The 16699-nt window shown below is 49.0% G+C and overlaps 2 protein-coding genes across 4 annotated transcripts in view; one reads left to right on the top strand and one right to left on the bottom strand.

Moving 5' to 3' along the window:
* LOC131709136 (glycogen synthase kinase-3 beta-like) overlaps positions 1-4934 on the bottom strand; it is a 15109-nt gene extending 10175 nt beyond the window's left edge. Inside the window, exons 1-2 of the mRNA XM_059011104.1 lie at positions 4500-4934; positions 1664-1851 (exon numbers count right to left, since the gene is read on the bottom strand). Of these exons, the coding sequence (XP_058867087.1) occupies positions 1664-1851; positions 4500-4662 (351 nt within the window). The 5' untranslated portion in view covers positions 4663-4934. The remainder of the gene's footprint in view (positions 1-1663; positions 1852-4499) is intronic.
* A 2328-nt stretch (positions 4935-7262) lies between these two features.
* Positions 7263-16405, top strand: LOC117434007 (zinc finger protein 574). 3 transcript variants are annotated; one of them, XM_059011094.1, is made up of 10 exons: positions 7263-7347; positions 8202-9168; positions 9631-9863; positions 10251-10376; positions 10625-11601; positions 11875-12025; positions 12208-12819; positions 13380-13988; positions 14582-15019; positions 15643-16405. In XM_059011094.1, the coding sequence occupies exons 2-10, from the start codon at positions 8778-8780 to the stop codon at positions 15817-15819; spliced, it is 3714 nt and encodes a 1237-aa protein (XP_058867077.1). In that variant the 5' UTR covers positions 7263-7347; positions 8202-8777; the 3' UTR covers positions 15820-16405. The 3 variants fall into 3 exon arrangements, with proteins under 3 accessions (XP_058867077.1, XP_058867076.1, XP_058867075.1); XM_059011093.1 differs by having other exon boundaries at positions 7264-7347; positions 10254-10376; positions 15637-16405; XM_059011092.1 differs by having other exon boundaries at positions 7264-7347; positions 15637-16405.
* Positions 16406-16699: the final 294 nt, after the last annotated feature.

The raw sequence follows: 16699 nt of genomic DNA, 5'->3' as shown, positions 1-16699 counted from the left end.
CACACGCTGCTTAACCCTTCCTATGTCGGACCAGGTCCGACATTACAATTTTCCCTTTCCGGTCCGACATCATCAAAAAGACGTCAAGCACAGGTCGTTTTTTTTCCTCTGGAAAAAGCTGAGAAAACCTTTCAATGGCCGAGTGAGACCGAAAGGACCCGAAAAAAAAAGGGGCGGATCTGAGCAATACACACAGCCCCGGCACCAGAGATAACACGGACATAAACAAACAAGACAGCTGCTTCTGCATCCAGCGCTCAAAGAACATCACAGACGTTTGCAGAGCTTTGTGAGATGTTATAGTAATAAAATAATGACTCGGATCGCATTATTGAGGAGTTTGGTGATAAAACGAGCGATCAGGAGATGATTTATCAGTATGCACGACTATGAAGAGGTATGTGATAAATACAGAGAACAAGGGGTGGGGCTGGAGATGCAGTACCGAGTGCCCTGTTGATATGCAGAGCCTTTTAAACCTGTTTTACTGTGAAAAAAAAAAATACTTTGAACCCTTTGCGGTCCATTTGTTCAGGCACATCAGGTCCAATTTAGTTTCACGCGAGCATTTAGCCCTGCTGCTGCTGCTGCTGCACCCAGTCCTGAGGTTCAGAGCTCCCCTCAATGAAGTCTATTATTATTAATATTGAAATGATCAGGAGTTTGAGCAGGGTTACAAACTCACAGTAGCCCTGCTGCTGCTGCACCCAGTCCTGGGGTTCAATGAAATCTATTATTATTATTATTATTATTATTAATATTGAAATGATCAGGAGCAGGAGTTTGTGCAGGGTTACAAACTCACACTAGCCCTGCTGCTGCTGCTGCTGCACCCAGTCCTGGGGTTCAGAGCTCCCCTCAATGAAGTCTAGTATTATTATTATTAATATTGAAATGATCAGGAGCCAGGAGTTTGAGCAGGGTTACAAACTCACACTAGCCCTGCTGCTGCTGCTGCTGCACCCAGTCCTGGGGTTCAGAGCTCCCCTCAATGAAGTCTAGTATTATTATTATTAATATTGAAATGATCAGGAGCCAGGAGTTTGAGCAGGGTTACAAACTCACACTAGCCCTGCTGCTGCTGCTGCTGCACCCAGTCCTGGGGTTCAGAGCTCCCCTCAATGAAGTCTAGTATTATTATTATTAATATTGAAATGATCAGGAGCCAGGAGTTTGAGCAGGGTTAGAAACTCACACTAGCCCTGCTGCTGCTGCCGCCATTATCACCTGGGTTAAGGGTCAAGAAAGCCTCTTTTTTTCAACTGCAATTCCATTTCCAATGTACTTTTTAAAAATCAATTCCCCGGCTCCTTTTAAAAATCAAACCCTGACACATCATCGCTGATCAAAACGCCGCGGCACTCGGATTAAAAAGGAGCTTCTCACGGCAGCAATACATCACTTCAGATCGAAGTCGCTGTGTGCGAGTCAATTAAAAACGGGCTTCGAAAGGAAAGCAGTGGAGCGATCCTGGCTATTACTCACATCTCTGAAATATCAGCTCCGATTCCTCCGAAGGAACTGGAATCAAATTTAAAAAGAGGGATTCCCTCCATCCCTGCTGGAAACACACTGGCGGGCGGAACCGGACCCAGCCTGGAACCTTTCCTGGAGAGACAGCACGGCTATACTGGTCTGGACTGGTTTTGTGAACCGCACCCACCTTGAACCTCTTGTCCTGCAGCACCTTCTTAATGGCGACCATCTCTCCGGACTCGACTAGCCGTGCCTGGTAGACCACTCCAAACGAGCCGTTCCCGATCACCTTGATGTCCGTGTAGGACACTTCCTGTGGGCGGTCCGGGCCTTGACCTGGCGTGGCCACCACTCTTGTGGTCTTCCCGCTGTCCCCTGGGAAACAAAGACCACCCGGTCAGAAAGAGACTCCAGCATCGTCAACTCCCCTGCCTGCAGATTCACTACCTCAATACCCTGCCTGCAGATTCACTAAACCAATACTCTGCCTACAATACCGCCACCTTTTTACAGTCCCCCCAGGGAACGAAGACCCTGGATAAATACAGTCCTATGAGAAAACGGACCCCAGCATCAATAGAAATACCCTGCCTACAATACCACCACCTTTTTATAGTCCCCCCCCCCCCCAGGAAACAAAGACCCTGGATAAATACAGTCCTGTGAGAAAACAGACCCCTGCATCAATAGAAATACTCTGCCTACAATACTGCCACCTGTTCACAGTCCCCCCCAGAACGCTACAGAATGAAATATATTTATTCTGTGTCCAAAGCTACTTCTGTTTTGTTTGGTGCCCCCCCCCCCCCCCCCAGCTATTTTTAAATATATTTCACGCAAGAAAAGGTTAAATCCTAAAGCTGAAAACGTTGGGGGAGATTAAATGGCACCCAGCAGCTGCCAATTTCAAATCAGATAGAACATTAACAAGCAACTTGAAATTTGCACTGGTTTTAAGAGCTGAGAACAATTCAGAAGGCCTAATTAAGCAAACGATCATTTCAATTAAGGCTCTAGTTCAGTAATTGAGAGCTCAGTTGGATTGAAAACCAGCAGACACAGGGGGTCCCCAGGACCAGGGTTGAGGGGTGATCTGAAGAGCCCACGACCTTCCATAACCTCCCTTTGTACCTCAAACTCGTAGCGAAACCAGGAATGGGTTTTAACTGCTATGCAATGAGTAAAACAAACAAGGTCCTACTGGAAGGGACTCTGCAGCAGCAGAAGCTGATGAAGCAGAGTTAACCTGCTTAAATGTCTCATTCGATAGTAGTTCCTCCTGCACGCAGTTAACAGGTACGGAAATAAGGACTCCTGCTGCACTGTGGTTTCATCCATTCCAGGTTTTAACACCAGCATGATCAGCCACAGTGTGTACAGTAGGGAACCAGCATAGGTGTGTCTTAAAAAAAAACTCAGTGAAACTATGACATCATAGTGGTACTTTGGAGTTTAGAACAACCGCAATACTGAAACATCATGCAGAGGATAAAAAATAAGACTGTATACACAACATATCGTTTTGAAGATTAGCATAGTTTTCAACCCAGGATGAGAGGTGCATTGAAAAGGGATAGAAGACGTTCATTTAGATGAAGATCGTCTAAGATTGTCACAGATGTGATGATTTTTACAGACGAGAGTCTAAAGGAAGGAGGCAGACGGACAGTACAAAAACATGATGCATCTGCACGAAGGAGGAGACTCCCCGTGTGCTTGCAGTATCGTTTTTTCTTGGCAAGTGAAAATACAGGACAGTACGATGGTCCGAAAGTCTCCTTCGTTCACCACTATAACACGCTCAGTCGCAACTTGAAATTTTAACGTTTAGGATCAGAAAGTAAACGTTTTTCGATTGAGGCTTCTAAATCGAAACGTTTTGTCGACTAATTTTTAAAAGCTTTTTAGTATTTCTCTTCACCGTTTCGGTTTTGTTATATTTTAATCTACAGTTATTATTAGTTACAGTAAAAAAAAAAATAGACTTGAATATTTTTAAAACGTACATACGAACACACATCTCACCCCAGATCGTATATATAAAACTTAAACACTTAACACACAAGATCAGTGAACGCAGAGACAGACCGGGTTGCACTAACACAATTAAAAAAAAAAAAAAAATCACTATTTATTTTAAAAAATACAATTACAAAATAACTGTTAGCATGACTGAATTCGATTCGTTGCAATTAAACGCTGAGCTCAGGGACTACAGTAAAATGACAGAATACCCAAGATCTGTATTACATACCAGAACAAGTTTTTTCATGTTTTTAAAATTGAATAAAAGATCCATCACTGCTAAAAATTACTACTTAGTGAGGAAATTACTATCTGTGTGCGGTTGCTGTAGTATCCACAACGAAAAATATAAACTCCGTTATTATTATTATTATTATTATTATTATTAATTAAATAAATGGTCACATATATACATTTTCAAACCATTATTAATGATAAAAAGAGTTATCATCACACACGATATATCTTTAAGACTTTCAAACTCGAGTCGTAGTGTAACTAGGACCTGTCTTATTTAACACTTTCTTTTTAAAACACACACAAAACGCTATCGTCTGTAATAAACCCCAGATTTTAACTGCTGTTTTTCAAAAAAAACAAAGAAAGGGACGCTGGATTCATACTGAATCCTCGCTCTTTTCGTCAGCTTCCACGGCTCCCTATCCCATTCCAACTACCGTCCAAACCGACCCCGCTTCCTTATTCTTATCCACGGCTTTTCTTTAAACTTTACCCGAGGCTTCTCTCGCATTTCGCCCCCCCCTCATCCTTCCTTCCCCGCCGCCCAAACGTCCCGGGGCCTCGGTTCACCCTCCCCAATCCCTAACCAAATCCTCGGCCTTTCCTAAACAACACTACCCCGGTCCAGCACAGGCAGCCTGCGCGGCCTTCTCTCGCTCTTTTTTATTTTTATTTATTTTATTTATTTATTTATTTATTTATTTCACTCGCTGTGTTACTTCCCCCGGTTAAACCTCCGACATAACGCGGATACTCACTGCTGAGTTTGAAGATCTCAAACCCGGAGCCGCTTGCCGTGGCCTGCTGAGCAGCCCCGGCTTTTCCTGCGCCGCTTCCCCCAGCGGCGGCCGATCCGTCGGCGGCTCCGACGACGCCTCCCGGCGGCTCAGCGAAGGAGCTGGTCCTGGGCCGGCCGCTCATGTCTGCTTACGGAGGTGTCGGGGCTTCAGCGGGGAGGCGGAGGTCGGGGTGAGCTGTGTTTTGAGTCGGTCGAGGGGGGGGTTAGAGTTGGCGGATTCTCGCTTATTCTCGTTACCGGAGAGCCGGCATTAAGAATCTCTCTCTCGCTCTCTTTCTACGGTCTGTTCTGAGAGAGCCGCTGACCTGACGCGGAGCGTCACTGAGATTGCGCGAAGAGGCTCCTGGGAAATGGAGTTCACGCCAGCTCCCGGACCAGCTTGCAATGTGCGGCAAACGGTTTGGATGAGAACTACAACGCCCACGATCCTTTGCAGGGGGGGGGGACTCGCCCTTCTTGGTAGATGGTAGATTTTGCTGTAGAGCCGCTTCTCCTCAGCCCCTTACAAAACAAGGACGAGGGATAAACTGCAGCTCCCAGTCTCTTCGGAAAAGCGAGCGTTTCGGGAACCGAAGAACGCTGCAATAAAATTGCTTCTTTATCAACGTCAGGGGAAATGTAGTCCTGGTTTATATTAAAGACACCGCATTAACTGTTTTTTTTAAATACCCCCTTAGCTTTTTTAGAATGACTCAAACCCTGTGTTTTATTTCTGTATCTATATAAGCTTTATCAAACTAATGCACTATCGCGCTACTGTTATGTCATTATAGATATTTATTGTACCTCTAACTTGTTTCCTCGTATCTACTCGTATCTGTTGTATTTAAATTTTGCACTGTAACCTCATGAGCAAAATAGAGGCGGCGCTAGTACCGCCAGGGGTCTTGTCACATTAAGAATCCGTCAAAGCTGACAAACAGAACTACCCGCAATACGTATATCTATACACGTAACCGTGTGCGCCCACACACGCGCATGCGCATACATATAAATACATGCAATACGAGACAGGTCTGTATAATATAAGGTCGTGCAGGTACACGCAAATGTGAATGATTCGGAAAAACAAAATCTTAATATATAGAGAAGAAAGTGTGTGTGTCTGTCTGTTCCTTTCTGCATTCGGACCCTGCGGGAGCCAGCGCAGCCAAACTCTGCACAGCCTCCTCTCTCATCCAGGGCTGGGTTTGGATTCAATATGCTGACCCCCCCCCCGGGGTACTTTATTTAGTAACCCCCCACTGCTGGATCACTACAGTAACCGTGTATCTCAAATTAAAGAAACTCACAAAACCAAAAATTAAAAATTAAAAAAGAACATTTTTTTTTTTTTTTTTTTTAATTAAAAACGGCAAAAAACAAAACAAAAAAATAATATTTTTTAAAAAGGGAAAAGGGGTCTGAGCGCATTGTGCGACACCCAAGCTCGGTGACTTAGTGGAAACCATAAGGCTACCGTTCCCCGATTTGTGATGCATGAAATATTGAAATACTGAACTTCCCCGGGCAACAGCGCGTACTTCAGCTATAGGAAATCATCAAATCAAACCAAATCAATTGTAGCAGGACGTTTCGAAACGACCGGCTAATTTTTATTTTTTTTTATCAATTCTTCACATTTTTGTGAACCTACGTCACCTTTTTCTTTTTAATTGTGCATCCCTTGGTGCACAGCGGTTTCCTTTTGTAAAACGTGTCTATTGATATAATAAGATACTTGCTTATAGCATCCGCGAAGCTTTGAGATTTTAGAAGAGAAAGGGACTGGATGTACTCTGATAACTTTTTTTTTTTAAATAAAGACGACAGCAGAGGATTTCAAAATAATAATAATAATAATAATAATAATAATAATAATTTAGAGTTGTGAACGGAGTCTTAAGTTGTTTTTCACCTGCCGTGGATATCTGCAGCCTGGACTAGAGCGGTCAAAGCAGAGTCTTTCTCGAAACTGGAGCCGCGGCACAACAAGATACCACAAACACTCTCATTAGCTTTCCTTTAGTGGCTTTGTACATTTTTTTTGTGATTTTTGTAGCAAGCAGACATTTTAAAATGACGTTTTATTCACAGAAAATAATAATAATAGGTAAGCATTCTTCATCGTACCTTTATTACTTATTTATACAGCGCCTTTAACCAAGGCGCTGAACAATTTTTAAACTAAGCGGTATATTCAAAAGAAAAGGCTGAAGGAAGAGGGTACGTTTATTGGGCAAGGGTGGCACGTTTATAGGCACGTGTTTTTTTTTTGTTTTTTTTTGGTATCCAACAGGATTATTTAAACATTTAGGATTCCAAACGCCTTCTTAAAGGATTTTGCCTCATTGATATACAAATGATAAAAAGGTGGCGTGCAGGTAACCGTATAGGACCCCAACCCCCTTCTTCAAAGTTACACAATTATCACCACTCTAAACTGTAACCCTACATAGAACTGCGTGTTATTATTATAGATATTAAGAACGCTATTCGTTAATTCAAGTAAATTAACAATAATAATACAGCATATATTTAGTTGCCGTGGCGACAGCCGACACAGTTCCTCGAGCGAAGGCTTAGTTAGTTAGTTAGTTAGTTAGTTAGTTAGTTAGTTAGTTAGTTAGTTAGTTAGTTATTATTGAGGCAATTCGTTTCCACAACGGCGACCGCAACCTCGGTGTCGCTCCCGGCTGACGTCACCCGCAAGTCCTCTATGCCTTGCACGGCGACCTGCTCTTGAGTGGCAGCCGGCCCTTCCAATGGGCTGTCCGGCGGGTCACGTGTTCGATCTGGCAGGGCGGCGTGGATTCTGCAGCAGATTGGTGAGTCTAATTTACTTTTCGGGGGGTTTGGAGCGGGATTTATCGCCGCGACGAGCGAAAACGGGGTCAAAACACGCGGAAAGCGGGGTTCATCGGCTGGGGGTGGGGGGGAGCCCTTCTAGAGCCCGGGAGCCGCCAGGGCGCCGTGCTGGAGGTCCCCCGGTTTGTTGAGTATAAACGAGCAGGAGGCTGAGAGCAGGGAGGATCGCCCGGGCCTGGCCGCGCTGCTGTAGACCTGAGTGGAAAACGAGAGAGCGCCGCCTCACGACCGCCTGGAGCCGGTGAGCGAGGCTGCCGGAGCGCCCGGTCTCTCACAGAGACAGGGAGGGAGGGAGAGGAGCAGAAAATAACAGAGCGCCCGCCCAGCCTAGGAAACAATTATACCCATAAATAATACCGTGGACCGGTATGTCTCCCCTTTCAGTCGACTCTGTAATTGTACCATGTTACGTTTCCTAGCTACGCATCTGTTTCATAACGCGTGTATTTGTTTTCAAAGTTAGGGCAACTTCTCCAACTCCATAGAGTTCTCACAGACCTTTAAAAAAATGCACACACACACACACACACACAGATCGCGGTTACATATTATTATTCATGTAGGTAACCGTCTTGCGTTGAGCAGTATTTAAAATAATCTCTATAATAAAGTAATCTATCTATGTCTATCTTATCTTATCTTCTCAAACTCCATAGAGTTCACACAAACCGTTTTAAAATAATAATAATAATAATAATAATAATAATAATAATAATAATAATCAATTATAAAAAAGGGAGGGTGATGTCATTCTAATTATTATTTTTTCTAATTGTCATCCACTAATTTTATTTTTGTTGTTGTTTAATTGCAGGGTTTTTCTTTTTTTTTTTTCATCTTCTGAACTTTTCCAAACAAGACAAAAAGTCGCTGCATTATTTCCACCCCCCCCCCCCCCCCCCCCCCAAGAAGACAAGAAGAGTTGGAATGAAACTGAAGCCGTGACTCTGAGCAGCAGGAGGATTGTCACCAGCATCGTGTCTTCAGAAGATACAGGGCAGCCTTGAGATTGTGTTTGAGAAGGGGACGGACAGACAGACGGACGGACGGGTGGACGGACAGCGGGGCTTCATTCTCAAGAGCAGTCAAAGCCCTGACCCCAGCCCTGGACAGACAGACAGACAGGGGATAAGGGGGTCAGCAAAAAGCTAAATACACACACAGACAGACAGACAAAGTGACAGGCTTCTTCAAGTCTGTTGTTGCAGACGGACAGACGGAAACGCTGTTTATTTATACCAGCTCTCCGTTCGTGACAGACAGCCCCAGAAGCCAAACACGCAAGAGCTAACGGACAGTGAAAGAACAAAAAAACAGAAGGGCCGACAGACAGACAGACGGACAGCGAGCGCCGGTCCCTCTCGTCTCGCGGACGGACGGACGGGCCGAGATGATGTCGGAGTTCATGGTGGAGTGCCCCCGGTCCCCCTCCCCCTCCTCCTCCCCCCCCTCCTCGATGTACGTGCAGCACCAGTACATGTGCAGTGAGTGCGGGCAGCTGTTCAACGCGCTGGAAGAGGTGCTGGTTCACCAGCAGAGCCACTTCCCCTCGGCGGGGGCCCTCTACGAGGGGGAGGGAGGGGAGCTGGTGGAGCTGGAAGAGGAGGAGGGGGTTCCTGTCCGGGAGGGGGAGGAAGGGGAAGAGCAGATCCACATCGCGGGCCTGGCCGGGCTCCACGAGAACCACTACCAGTGCCTGGAGTGCGGGCAGCTGCTGGTGTCCCCCGACGAGCTGCTGCAGCATCAGGAGCTGCACATGAGAGGCGTGGCAGAGCAGCAGGGTGAGGAGGCAGGGGGCGCTTCGCTGCGTGCAGCTCGGGCATCACTGCCCTGCTTCATAAAGTCGAATGCAAACCTGCTTTATAATATTATTATTATTATTTATTATTATTTATTTCTTATTTATCCAGGGCGACTTACAATTGTTACAAGATATCACATTATTTTTACATACAATTACCCATTTATACAGTTGGGTTTTTACTGGAGCAATCTAGGTAAAGTACCTTGCTCAAGGGTACAGCAGCAGTGTCCCCCCCACCTGGGATTGAACCCACGACCCTCCGGTCAAGAGTCCAGAGCCCTAACCTCTGCTCCACACTGCTGCCCTATAATAATGATACCTTGTTAACATACTGAATTACACACCGTTGCTTTGTAGCCCCGCCCAAAAAAGAAATTGAAAAAACAGAGTGCGGTTTTGAACGTGAAAGTTTGGATGGAGTTTGTCCCTTGTGTTCCAGGTCCCGCTGGAGAGTTCATGGAGGAGGGAGAAGCGGAGCAGAGTCCTGGCGGGGCTGCCCTCGCAGCCGTGCCCCCCAGTACCCACCAGATTCATTACCAGTGTCTGGAGTGCCAGGCTCTGTTTGACTCGCCGGAGGTGTGGCTGGCTCACAGGCAGACTCACAGCAAGCCCCAGCCCCAGGGAAGCAGAGACGCTGCCCCCCTGTCCCAGACCTCCAACCCTGCAGGACCGGTCAGTGCGGTTCACTTCTATATCATTTGATATATACATGTATTTCATTTCATCGTTAATTCTGATTGGGTGTATTTTCCAATTTGTCTGTGCTATATGTTGCTTTTATGTAAAGCGCTCTGAGATGCCTTTGTGGATGTGAAGCGTGATTTATAAATATATATATATATTTTTTATTTCAAAGAGAACAAAAATAAATTCAAAGATGTTAGTTAGGAGTGGATTGTTCAGTAATAACCCTAGCGCCCTCCTCTCTCTCTCTCTCCTCTCTCTCTCTCTCTCTCTCTCTCCTCTCTCTCTCTCTCTCTCTCTCTCTCTCTCTCTCTCTCTCTCTCTCTCTCTCTCTCTCTCTCTCTCTCTCTCTCTCTCTCTCTCCCTCTCCTCCAGCAGACCCAGCATGCAGAGATTCTGGTTCAGACAGACGGTCCCGCAGGCCCGTTTCTGAATCTGCAGAACCTGGTTCTGAGTGAGCACCACTACGAGAGGGAAGGGGAGATTCTAACCCTGGCTCAGGTCGGTCTATCTGTCTGTCTGTCTGTCTCTGTGTGCGTCTCTCTCTGTCTGTGAGTGTCTCTGTGAATGAAAATTCAACAGCAGTGTACAAAACTGAGGAACAAGCAACTCGAGAGTGCTTAAGAGACCCCCAGTGACATCGCTGAGGCATTTCATAGTAGTTTTGTGGAGTCAACAATACTACATTGGCGTTTGTTTTAAAGACAGTAGTAAACTCTTTGAAATCCCGCCTCTCTGTTTCTGCGCAGGTCCTGGCGTCCCGGCAGCTGCAGAGTTCCTCTCGAGGCCTGGCTGGCATCGCAGGAACCGCGACCCTGCAGCTGCAGATCTGCTCGGCGCAGGCCATCGCCGCGGCGACGGCGCAGCACAGCAGCAAAAACCCGGCCTCCCTGACCCAGCCTCAGCCCTTCTTCCTGACTCGCACGCAGCCCGGGGCGGGGGGAGAAGGGGGGAACCTCCTGATAGCCTGCTCGGGGGGGACGGAGCACTCCTACCAGAGACTGCCGGCCGCCGCCGCAGCGCCCCCTGCTGCCTCGGAGGAGGAACAGCAGCGGCAGCAGCAAAGCGAGGTGGAGCCGGAGCCGATGGAAATGCATCCGTACGAGTGTTCGGAGTGCGGTCTCCTGTTCCAGACGCCGGAGGAATTCCTGGAACACCAGGGGGCGCATTTCATGGAAGCGGACAAAGAGAGCGGGGAGACGGTGATCCCGCAGGAGGTGAACGGAAGAGGAGGAGGAGGAGGAGGAGGAGAGGAAGAGGGAGGCGAAAAGGAGGACCAAACGTCGAAGGCGGAAAACGGCGACGCGTCGGGAAAGATGAAGAACTTCGTCATCGTTTACGAGGGAGGCGGTCAGAACAGCGCCCCCCTCCTCAAGCTCTCCCCGCTGCTCCCTCATCCCTCCCCCTCCCCCTCCTCCCGGCGCTGCGGAGAGTGCCGGCTGCTGTTCTGCACGGCGGAGGAGCTGGGGCGTCACCGGCGGCTGCACCACGCCCCTGAGGAGTTCCGCTGCCCGGAGTGCGGCCGGCTCTTCACCTCAGCCAACCGGCTCTCCGCGCACAGCAAGGTGCACCAGGACGGCACGCACCAGTGCCCAGAGTGCAGCAAGGTGTTCAAGAAGCCCGGCTCCCTGCAGCAGCACGCCCGCCTGCACAGCGGAGAGGCGCTGCACCTCTGCCTGGACTGCGGGCTGGGCTTCGCAACCGAGATGACGCTGGTGGTGCACAGGTGGGAGGGAGGGGGGCAGTGCGGGTGTCTCTGGTGTGTGTGTGTGTTTCAGAGAGAGTGGGTCTCTGGAGGGTTAGTAGGTCAGTGTGTGTGTGTGTGTGTTGGTGTTGTGTGTTTGAGTGTGTCTCTGGTTGTGTGTGTTTCAGTGTGTGTGTGTGTTATGTGTGTGTTTCAGCATCAGGGTGTGTTACAGTCGGCGTGGTTATTAAGCCCATACTGGAAGCTGTCCCAGTTTAACCAGTTTAACCCCCCCCTCCTCTGTCCCTCCCCTAGGAAGACCCATGCGGCTGAGCCCCTCCACCGCTGCCAGTTCTGTGCCAAAACCTTCACCAACATGACCAAGTACCTGTACCACCGGCGCACCCACACGGGCAAGAGCGGGGTCCCGTCGAGCCCCGGCAATGCCACGGCAACCGTCCACGCGGTAAAGGGGCTGTGTTTTGTTTGAGAAATGTACAGGCGTCTCTCTCTCTCTCTCTGTCTCTCTGTCTCTCTCTCTCCGTTTGTTAAAATTCCCGTCTGCCGTTTATCCAGGTTTGTGTGCGATCGATTTATTTATCTATTTATTTATAGCTCGCCTGTTCCTTCCTTCCTCTTTACCTGTAGAACTCCCCGTTGCTGCTGACGACAGCGACGATGAAAATGACATCACAGCCCCTGATGGCGGTGACATCACCACCGGCAACCAACCTGCGCCAAGGAGAGGCGGAGCTTCATGAACACAGAGAGCAGGAGAGAGGCTCTGCCCAGCAGCAGCAGCAGCAGGGAGAGGGGAATGGAATAGGTGGCGCCCCCTACGCCGCGGGAGGCGGTACTGCAGCACCAACGAACTGCAACGCAGAACAGCAGCAGGGATCAGAAAACGGAAACAACGAGGGTCTCGATATTGATCAGGATGAGCGAATTGGGGGCAATAAGTCTTCTGCGACTATAGAGATTACCTGTAATAGTAATAACAGCAATAATACACCTGCTGCTCCTGCTGCTGCTGGTGATAATTTCAACAGCAATCCTGCCAGCCTGCCAGACCCGACTCCCTCCCCGACGGCTTCGCTGGCTCAGGCACCGGGGGGCGCTGCGGAGGCAGGGGGCTTCCCCTGCCCGCTGTGCCCCAAGTCCTTCCCAGCGCAGATCCGGCTGGTGCGACACAAGCGGACGGTGCACACGCTGGAGCGCAGGTTCAAGTGCAGTGTGTGCGGGAAAGGCTTCAAGAAACAGGTGTGTCTGTCTGTGTGTGTGTGAAGGAAGCTGATGACCAGCCAGGGCTTGAGAAGCTGTTCTGAGCTGTGATTGGCTCCGGCAGCGTCCGCAAGTCTAATACAAATTTTTTTTATAAAATTGGAATTCAAAAATAAAACGTACAGTTTTGATAGTATAATTAGAAAAGATATAAAAAGCTTTTTTTCTTTTTTTCTTTTATATAAAAGGTAAAAAAATAAAAATATGAAAGCTTAGGTTAAAAAAACATATTTTATATATTATTATTTATTTCTTAGCAGACGCCCTTATCCAGGGCGACTTACAATTGTTACAAGATATCACATTATTTTTACATACAATTACCCATTTATACAGTTGAGTTTTTACTGGAGCAATCTAGGTAAAGTACCTTGCTCAAGGGTACAGCAGCAGTGTCCCCCCACCTGGGATTGAACCCACAACCCTCCGGTCAAGAGTCCAGAGCCCTAACCACTGCTCCACACTGCTGCCCCATATATATAATATATATAAAATAAGTTTTGAATCCAGATTTAAGCGTGGCTCTTCGGTTCTTGCAGGTTCACGTGCGGAACCACCTGCGCACTCACACTGGCGAGCGCCCCTTCCAGTGCAGCGAGTGCGGCAAGACCTTCTCCTCCCTCGCCAACCTGACCCGGCACGGCCTGACCCACACGGGCCAGCGCCCGTACAAGTGCGAGGAGTGCGGGCGAGCCTTCACCCAGTCCTCGAACCTGCAGCAGCACCGGCTCCTCCACTCCTCCAGCCCGCCGTTCCAGTGCCAGGACTGCGATGCCGCCTTCACCCGCCCCTCCAAGCTGGCGGCGCATCGCTCCGTCCACACCGGGGTGCTGCCCTACCAGTGCCCCGACTGCCACAGCTCCTTCCTGCGCAGGAAGATGCTGGAGCTCCACAGGCTGAGCCACGAGGGCAGGGAGCCCAGCCGCTGTCAGAGCTGCGGGGCCGCCTTCGTGGAACCCCAGAAGTTGGCGGAGCACCGCTGTGGGGGTGCTGCCGGGTCCCAGGGTGGTCTCGCCAAGCAGAGGTTCGAGTGCCTGACCTGCGGGAAGAGGCTCAACTCCCCGGCTAACCTGCGGCTTCACGAGCTGGCCCACACCGGGGTGAGACCCTTCAAGTGCTCCCAGTGCCCAAAGGGATTCACCAACAAGGTAGGAAGGGGGGCCGAGAGCGGGGCAGAGTCACTCTGACCAGCATTCGGACTCTAGTGCCTTCATCAGTGTGATTGAAACTGAACCGAGTCACGCAGACCAGCGTTTGGGCTCTAGTGCCTTCATCAGTGTGATTGAAACTAGAAGAGACCGAGTCACGCAGACCAGCGTTTGGGCTCTAGTGCCTTCATCAGTGTGATTGAAACTGAACCGAGTCATGCAGACCAGCGTTTGGGCTCTAGTGCCTTCATCAGTGTGATTGAAACTAAACTGAGTCACGCAGACCAGTGTTTCTTCCAGTTCCACCTCCACATGTACAGTACGTCGCATCGCTTGCACTGTTACACACTGCAGTAAACATAAATCTCATTGGCCGTTCGGTTCAGCCATCTAACCAACCCGTCCAGACAGCAACTCTGCAGCAGCAGCAGCAGTTGTTGATGATTCATAGCTCACCCCCATAGTCTCTGTAAGTCACTTCGGATAAAAGTGTCTGCTGAATGACTCATTAATAATAATAATCATAATAATAATAACTAACAAACTCTTTCGTTCTTGTGTCCCCCTCTCCTCCTCCCCTCCTCCCCTTCCAGGCCAGCTTGAACCTCCACGAGCGACGGCACTGGGGTCTGAGCCCCCACAAGTGCGCGGAGTGCGGCAAGTCGTTCGTGTCGGCGTCTGGGCTGTCCTTGCACCAGCGCATCCACACGGGGGAGCGGCCCTACCCGTGCCCGGAGTGCGGGAAGCGTTTCCGGCAGGCGACCCACCTGCGGGAGCACCGGCGCACCCACTCCGGGGAGCGGCCCTTCGGCTGCGAGATCTGCCCCAAGCGCTTCGTGCAGTCCATGCACCTGGCGGAGCACCGGCGCACTCACACCGGGGAGCGGCCGCACCGCTGCCCCCACCCCGCCTGCGGGAAGGCCTTCAAGACCTTCTCGAACCTGCGCAGCCACCGCAAGACCCACGCCAAGCAGCAGGGAGAGGGGCAGGGGCAGATACAGATACAGGTGCAGCAGCAGCAGCAGCAGCAGGTGAGCGTTGAGATAGACTGAGTGTGTGTGTGTTTGATAGCAGTATCAGATTCTGTTTGTGTGTGTAGTTCTGTACGATGCACTGTGTGTGTGTGTGTGTGTGTCTAGCAATATCAGATTCTGTGTGTGTGTGTGTCTAGCAATGTCAGATTCTATGTGTGTGTGTAGTTCTGTAAGGTGCACTGTGTGTGTGTGTGTCTAGCAATATCAGATTTAGTGTGTGTGTCTAGCAATATCAGATTCTGCGTGTGTGTGTGTCTAGCAATATCAGATTCTGCGTGTGTGTGTCTAGCAGTATCATATATTTTGTGTGTGTGTGTGTATGCTATAGCAGTGTTAGGTACTGCTTGTCTGTGTGTATTTGTCTAGTAACATGAGACACTGTGTTTCGATAATTCCTGTGTGTGTTTCTATAGCTGTATGAGATACTGTGTGTGTGTGTGTTTCTATAGCTATCAGATACTGTGTGTGTGTGTTTGTGTGTTCATTAATCTGGTGATGATGATGATGATGATGATGATGATGATGATGATGATGATGATGATGATGATGATGGTGGTGGTGGTGATCAGCGTTGTTCCCGTGCTCGTGATTAACCCCTTGCTCCCCGGCTGCAGCTGCAGGCCCCCACCATCATGTGCACGGAGTTCGGAGACGCGATCGCTATCATCGAGACCTCGGACTCCACCCTCCCCATCGTGGAGACCATCGAGATCTACCAGGCAGCCCTGGAGAACGGGCTGCAGCTGGAGAACATCACCCTGGAGAACATGCAGGAGGACAGCCTGCAGCTGATGTGAGACCCAGAGAGACAGGGACACAGCCAGAGAGACAGGGACACAGCCAGAGAGACAGGGACTGCGACACACTGAGAGTCACAGACAGGGACTGAGACAGTCACACACACAAACAGACAGACAGACAGACAGACGCTCAGCAACTGAGCCACAGATGCAGACAGACATGCAGACACGCTCAAACAAACCGACACAGTCAGTCAAACTGATGAACTCAGACACTGAGACCCACTCAGACACAGACAGACACACTCACCCCGAGACGCAAACAAACAGGTGGGCAAACTTACCTGCTCAGCAACTCTGACACACAAACAGATTGGGCTTCAGAGAGATGAAGTCTCGCAGTTAGAGCGTAGGATCCTGTAAATACTCAGACAGACAGACAGTAGGTCCAGGATGGGGGCTGACTGCACGGAGACAGGCAGAGCTGGTGTAAGATGTTCTCTTCTGATCTGTAAATGCTTGGTGATTTTTGTACAGGCTTTTTTTTTTGTTGTTGTTGCTTCATTTATCCTCTCCTGTAATTGCTGTACCCCCCCCCGTGTTAATAAACCAATAAACTGATTTGAAGCTGTTTGGAAATAAACTCTTGTTTCTTATCTGTATTTACCAGCATTGCAAGATTTCACCACTAGAGGGCAGCATTGTTCAGTGTCGATACATTTTCTTAACCTCCCATTTAACCTGCTCTGTGCTGGTGGAGCAGAGAACGCTGAAAGAAGGCTCTTATACTCCCTGAACAGCCTCCCTCTGCTCTGTGCTGGTGGAGCAGAAAACGCTGAAAGAAGGCTCTTATACTCTCTGAACAGCCTCCCTCTGCTCTGTGCTGGTGGAGCAGAAAACGCTGAAAGAAGGCTCTTATACTCTCTGAACAGCCTCC

The sequence above is a fragment of the Acipenser ruthenus genome, chromosome 41, assembly GCF_902713425.1.
Source record: "Acipenser ruthenus chromosome 41, fAciRut3.2 maternal haplotype, whole genome shotgun sequence".
Lineage (NCBI taxonomy): Eukaryota > Metazoa > Chordata > Actinopteri > Acipenseriformes > Acipenseridae > Acipenser > Acipenser ruthenus.
This window is presented reverse-complemented; position numbering and strand designations above follow the sequence as displayed.

Coding starts and splice junctions, on each gene's coding strand:
- LOC117434007 (XM_059011092.1), top strand. CDS start 8,778: ATGATGTCGGAGTTCATGGTGGAGTGCCCCCGGTCCCCCTCCCCCTCC. Junction 9,169..9,630: donor AGGCGTGGCAGAGCAGCAGG/GTGAGGAGGCAG, acceptor CTTGTGTTCCAG/GTCCCGCTGGAGAGTTCATG. Junction 12,026..12,207: donor CCACGGCAACCGTCCACGCG/GTAAAGGGGCTG, acceptor CTTTACCTGTAG/AACTCCCCGTTGCTGCTGAC.